This window comes from Salmo salar, unplaced genomic scaffold (genome assembly GCF_905237065.1).
Source record: "Salmo salar unplaced genomic scaffold, Ssal_v3.1, whole genome shotgun sequence".
NCBI lineage: Eukaryota > Metazoa > Chordata > Actinopteri > Salmoniformes > Salmonidae > Salmo > Salmo salar.
This window is the reverse complement of record NW_025548569.1, coordinates 483,604-490,000: the sequence shown is the minus strand read 5'-3', so window position 1 is coordinate 490,000 and position 6,397 is coordinate 483,604. Positions and strand designations below refer to the sequence as shown.

Here is a 6,397-nt window from a genome sequence, read left to right as displayed (position 1 = left end):
ATACTGTATGTTGTAGTCTGTCCAAGAGGGGAATCACACAAGACTGATCTCAGTTAATTCATACTGTATGTTGTAGTCTGTCCAAGAGGGGAATCACACAAGACTGATCTCAGTTAATTCATACTGTATGTTGTAGTCTGTCCAAGAGGGGAATCACACAAGACTGACAGCCTGTAAGTTTATTAAAAGCATTCAGTTGATTACATGGCAGTTTAGAGAGCAACATCATAACAATAATCTACATCATAATCAATAATCAATATCATAACATTTATAATCAATAACATCATAATCTATATACTACTAACAACATCATAACAATAATCTACATCATAATCAATAACATCATAATCTATATACTACTAACAACATCATAACAATAATCTACATCATAATCAATAACATCATAATCTATATACTACTAACAACATCATAACAATAATCTACATCATAATCAATATCATAACATTTATAATTAATAACATCATGAGAGTTAAACAACAACAAACCCCTTTAGTAAAAGATGCCCCTTTATTTAAAAAAATTACAAAATGACCAGATGATTATAATAATACATGGACTAATAATGGAAACACTTCAAGATAAAGAATCTAAGAGACACTAAATAAGATAAAGAATCTAAGAGACACTAAATAAGATAAAGAATCTAAGAGACACTAAATAAGATAAAGAATCTAAGACACTAAATAAGATAAAGAATCTAAGAGACACTAAATAAGATAAAGAATCTAAGAGACACTAAATAAGATAAAGAATCTAAGAGAACACTAAATAAGATAAAGAATCTAAGACACTAAATAAGATAAAGAATCTAAGAGACACTAAATAAGATAAAGAATCTAAGACACTAAATAAGATAAACAATCTAAGAGACACTGAATAAGATAAAGAATCTAAGACACTAAATAAGATAAAGAATCTAAGAGACACTAAATAAGATAAAGAATCTAAGAGACACTAAATGAGATAAAGAATCTAAGAGACACTAAATAAGATAAAGAATCTAAGACACTAAATAAGATAAAGAATCTAAGAGACACTAAATAAGATAAAGAATCTAAGAGACACTAAATAAGATAAAGAATCTAAGAGACACTAAATAAGATAAAGAATCTAAGAGACACTAAATAAGATAAACAATCTAAGAGATACTGAATAAGATAAAGAATCTAAGAGACACTAAATAAGATAAAGAATCTAAGAGACACTAAATAAGATAAAGAATCTAAGAGACACTAAATAAGATAAAGAATCTAAGAGACACTAAATAAGATAAAGAATCTAAGAGACACTAAATAAGATAAAGAATCTAAGAGACACTAAATAAGATAAAGAATCTAAGAGACACTAAATAAGATAAAGAATCTAAGAGACACTAAATAAGATAAAGAATCTAAGAGACACTAAATAAGATAAAGAATCTAAGAGACACTAAATAAGATAAAGAATCTAAGACACTAAATAAGATAAAGAATCTAAGAGACACTAAATAAGATAAAGAATCTAAGACACTAAATAAGATAAAGAATCTAAGAGACACTAAATAAGATAAAGAATCTAAGAGACACTAAATGAGATAAAGAATCTAAGAGACACTAAATAAGATAAAGAATCTAAGACACTAAATAAGATAAAGAATCTAAGAGACACTAAATAAGATAAAGAATCTAAGAGACACTAAATAAGATAAAGAATCTAAGAGACACTAAATAAGATAAAGAATCTAAGAGACACTAAATAAGATAAACAATCTAAGAGATACTGAATAAGATAAAGAATCTAAGAGACACTAAATAAGATAAAGAATCTAAGAGACACTAAATAAGATAAAGAATCTAAGAGACACTAAATAAGATAAAGAATCTAAGAGACACTAAATAAGATAAAGAATCTAAGAGACACTAAATAAGATAAAGAATCTAAGAGACACTAAATAAGATAAAGAATCTAAGAGACACTAAATAAGATAAAGAATCTAAGAGACTAAATAAGATAAAGAATCTAAGAGACACTAAATAAGATAAAGAATCTAAGAGACACTAAATAAGATAAAGAATCTAAGAGACACTAAATAAGATAAAGACATTAAGACATTAATCAAACCCATACCAAAACCCCATGTTACCCAGAACACCATGTTACCCAGAACCCCATGTTACCCAGAACACCATGTTACCCAGAACCCCATGTTACCCAGAACCCCATGTTCCCAAAACCCCATGTTACCCCAAACCCCATGTTACCCAGAACCCCATGTTACCCAGAACCCCATGTTACCCAGAACCCCATGTTACCCCAAACCCCATGTTACCCAGAACACCATGTTACCCAGAACCCCATGTTACCCAGAACCCCATGTTACCCAGAACCCCATGTTACCCAGAACCCCATGTTACCCAGAGCACCATGTTTCCCTGGTGGTAAAAACCAAACTAAATGAATAATGGTGGTTGCAGTCACTCCTTTTAGATTTCTTCCAAGGTTGTAGAAAGAGAAACTAATTCTGAACTTGTTATTAAAATTAGAACCACTTCAGGTTTGTCAGCACATTTTAAAACACCAGTCCACTGCTGAACATCCATTTAAAACACAAAGCTGACCTAAGATCAGCATGTAGGGTCAGCTTCATTCTACTCCTACTCCGTCCCCTGGGCTGCTCTCTCCTCTCCCGGTCCAGCTTCAGCTCTGGAGCTCAGAGAGACCATCTCCATGGCATTGACATAAAGATCCATGCTGCTCACCCTGTTCACTCTCTTCTGCCTCCTGGTGGGCTAGGGAGACACAGCACCAACAGTCAGACTGGTACTGGTACCTCTCTCCCTCTCCCCCTCACCCTCTCCCTCTAGTTTAAATGACTTGTAAAGTCTGAGTAAATGTTTTTACCTTGTAGTATAGGTAGGAGGTTGTGATGCCTGTCAGTAGGATCAGCAGCACTACAACGTGTCTGATGATGAAGGCTGGCAGAGGAGAGGCTGCAAACAGAAACACCTTTGATGAGGGGACTGATCATCATCACATAGATCTGTGGGAAATCTGTCAATGACAAAGTTATAAGTCTGGTTCATGTTCAGTTACCTGTGATGGTGAGGGAGAGGAGCTCACTCTCAGAGGAGAAGTTATGAGAGAAAACATAATTGTCATAAACACAGCTGTAGTTCCCTTGGTGGGAGTCATCTGCAGCAGGGAAGAGGAAGACAGCAGAGTGATTGACAGCTGGCTGGGTCTGGGTTCTGTTGGAGCCGGTGAACGTGAGGAGGAAGGAGCCTCCTGGGTACTGTGGCTGAGTGGAGCAGGTGATGGTGAAGCTGTAGCCCCTGAACATCTCGGGCCCCTGGTGGCCCCTGGAGACCCCCTCCCATTGAGTCAGTCAGGGAGATATCAGGCTGGACCAGGAGATCTGTAACAATAAAAGAGAACAAGAAAAACCTCTTCAACTAGTTTCCTATAGATATGACAATAACATCAGCATGTAACAGTGCTAGCCACCCTCCCTCACAGGGCAACATGAGTAGTGGGCCTACAGTCACTGAGACAACATATGTTGATATCAGGCTTAAGCAGGACATCTGGAACAAGAGGAGAGAAAAAGAAAACGTAGCTCCTCAACTACTTTCCTCATTTAGATATGACAATAACATGACATGTGACAGTGGTAGTGAGTAGAGACGTTCACTGAGATAACACTCAAATACAAAGCATTCTGGGATATTTAAGTTGTATTTGAGTCCTACTTGACTGAGTGATCTATTTAGTAAAGCAGACTGACAAGCTAAACAGTCATCATGAGAGGTGCAGAGGAAGTTGTATGAATGAAGGAAATCAGTTGAATATAATTATAATATCTTGTTATTACCTGAGCAGATCACAGTGAGTCCAGGAGAGAGATAATAAATTCTCCCACACTCCCTCAGTGCAGACTCAGACCCAGAACAGATAACTCTAAACCCTCTAGTGGTGTTTCTTGGTAGTTCTGAAACAGTGGAGCCACAACCCATCTGTCTACACACTACTTCAGCTACATCCTCCTGGTTCCAGTCTTCAGCTCCCACAGTCCTCCACTCTCCCTGGTCGTACCGCTCCACTCCACCAGCACAGCGACTGCCTCCTCCCACCAGCCTCACATCATCAGGCTCTGAGAAAAGAAAAGAGAGAGACAGTAATCTTACTTTTATCTCACTAAAACACACCTATATTGTCTCTCATATTCTTCACTCCAGGTGAGAAACAATGTTGATTGAGTGACAAACTGTTTCTTACCTGAGCAGGTGAGTCCAACAGCATTACCAGGTAGACAGGTGTTGTTTTCTCTGTCTGAGGTGTCACAGTCCAGGAGAAGGGACTCATTGCCTTTACACTGGAACTCTTTATCCCAGGTCTGACCCTCACCTTCTCCATAGAGCCCCCCCTGTAGAGCTGCAGGAGCCCCACAGCCAAGCTCCCCACAGACTACCTCTGCATCCTGCCGGTCAAAGTCAGCTTCACACACTGAGGCCCAGGACTGATTGGACTTCACCTCCACTCTCCCAGAGCAGAGACCAGCTCCATCCACAAGCCGCACAGACTCTGGAGAAAAAGACTTGGTTGAACATTGAATCAGTTTTGTTGATGACACTGTCAAGGACTAAACACAAATATTAGGGATAGAAGATTGTATTTTGCTATGTTTGATACTGTAAGAGGTAGAAATGTGTTCTTAGTCACTCAGGATAGGGTTGGGAATAATGCAGGCAGGAGACAGGAATAAGTTCACTTCACTTTATAGAAAATAAACAGCTGGACATCCATCAGGCAGCTTCACTTCAGTACCATCTGAACTACAATGATCTGCCCATGAACATCTCCCATAAACCAATATGACAAACACAAATATAATGTTTAAATACATCTGACATCTCTCCCTCTATTTAAATGAAATAAAAACACATAAAACATGATACATGGTAATATTGTATAATGTATAAATAAATCTCTCAATATGACCAGTCTCTTACCTGAACAGGTCACATGATGATAATATCTACCAATACAGTCACCAGGTCTTCCTCTGATGTCACACTGTCTAATTGAAGACTCATCTCCACTACATCTAATTAGTATGACTCCTCTTCTTCCATCTTCGTCCAGAGGTCCTCTAGATTCAGCTACAGGATTCCCACAGTCCATCTCTCTACACACAACCTTAACCTCCATCATGCTCCACCCCACAGTACATAGACCCAACCATTCTCCTCTGTAGAAGAGTTCCACTGTCCCAGAACAGGAAGTGGTCCCATCCACCAGTCTGACTGAGAGTTCAGCTGTAAACAGCAGAGAGGAAAACACAGTGGTGAGGACAGATGATGACAGTGATTCTGTTATTCTAACAGCAGTAGTGCTTTGTGGTTGACAAGCATTAGTAGTTCCATAAAACACTACTTGTTATTGGGGTTCAGAATGGTTTGTATGGACACATGAATTTCTCCATGTGGGATAATAAAGTTGACTAATATTGAACTGCTATAATCACTGTAGATTTATACTCTACCTACCTGGTGGACTGACGCTTTGAGCCTGGAGATCTGAGGAGAAAGAGAGAGACAGAGGAGAAAGACAGAGAAAGAGACAGAGAGAGAGAGAAACAAAGGAGAAAGGGAGGAGTCAGAGGAAGAGAGAGACAGAGGTTAACTGAACATCTACATGACCTTTCATGATGTGATGGGGAAGACAGGCTTATCGTTGGTATGGTGCAACAACACCTATGTGTACATACACTATATATACAAAAGTATGTGGACACCCCTTCAAATGCTGTCCCCAGTCCACCTGGTCGTGCTGCTGCTCCAGTTTCAACTGTTCTGCCTGTGGCTCTTGAACCCTGACCTGTTCACCGGACGTGCTACCTGTCCCAGACCTGCTGTTTTCAACTCTCTATAGACAGCAGGAGCGGTAGAGATTCTCTGAATGATTGGCTATGAAAAGCCAACTGACATTTACTCCTGAGGTGCTGACCTGTTGCACCCTCGACAACCACTGTGATTATTATTATTTGACACTGCTGGTCATCTATGAACATTTCAACATCTTGGGTTTTAGGTTTCTGTACAGCACTTTGTGTCATCAGCTGATGTAAGAAGTAAATAAATAAATAAATGTGATTGATTAGTGGACTCTATTTCAGCCATACCCCTTCCCGACAGATGTATTAAATCAAGCACTCAGCCATGCAATCTCCATAGACAAACATTGGCACTAGAATGGCCTTAATGAACAGCTCAGTGACTTTCAACATGGCACCATCATAGGATGCCACCTTTCCAAGTCATATTGTCAAATTTCCCCCAACTCCTCTCCTCTTCACTTACTCTTCTCCCCCTCTCCTCTCCTCCCGCTGTTCTCT

The 6,397-nt window shown here is 38.8% G+C and overlaps 1 protein-coding gene across 1 annotated transcript; it reads right to left on the bottom strand.

The window, feature by feature from the left end:
- Positions 1–3,574: 3,574 nt before the first annotated feature.
- LOC123733150 (CD5 antigen-like) lies at positions 3,575–5,583 on the bottom strand. The gene is made up of 5 exons (XM_045712518.1): positions 5,550–5,583; positions 5,013–5,318; positions 4,279–4,584; positions 3,967–4,153; positions 3,575–3,587 (listed from the first exon to the last, which is right to left on the bottom strand). Exons 2-5 carry the CDS (start codon positions 5,212–5,214, stop codon positions 3,575–3,577), a joined length of 708 nt encoding a protein of 235 aa, XP_045568474.1. The 5' UTR covers positions 5,215–5,318; positions 5,550–5,583.
- Between the last annotated feature and the right edge of the window lie 814 nt (positions 5,584–6,397).

Bases quoted from the DNA above. Each gene is read 5' to 3' on its own strand.
- LOC123733150 (XM_045712518.1), bottom strand. From the start codon at position 5,214: ATGATGGAGGTTAAGGTTGTGTGTAGAGAGATGGACTGTGGGAATCCT. The intron at 4,585-5,012 runs GTAAGAGACTGG...CTTTTTCTCCAG, and splicing joins TCATCATGTGACCTGTTCAG to AGTCTGTGCGGCTTGTGGAT. The intron at 4,154-4,278 runs GTAAGAAACAGT...TTCTTTTCTCAG, and splicing joins TGTTGGACTCACCTGCTCAG to AGCCTGATGATGTGAGGCTG.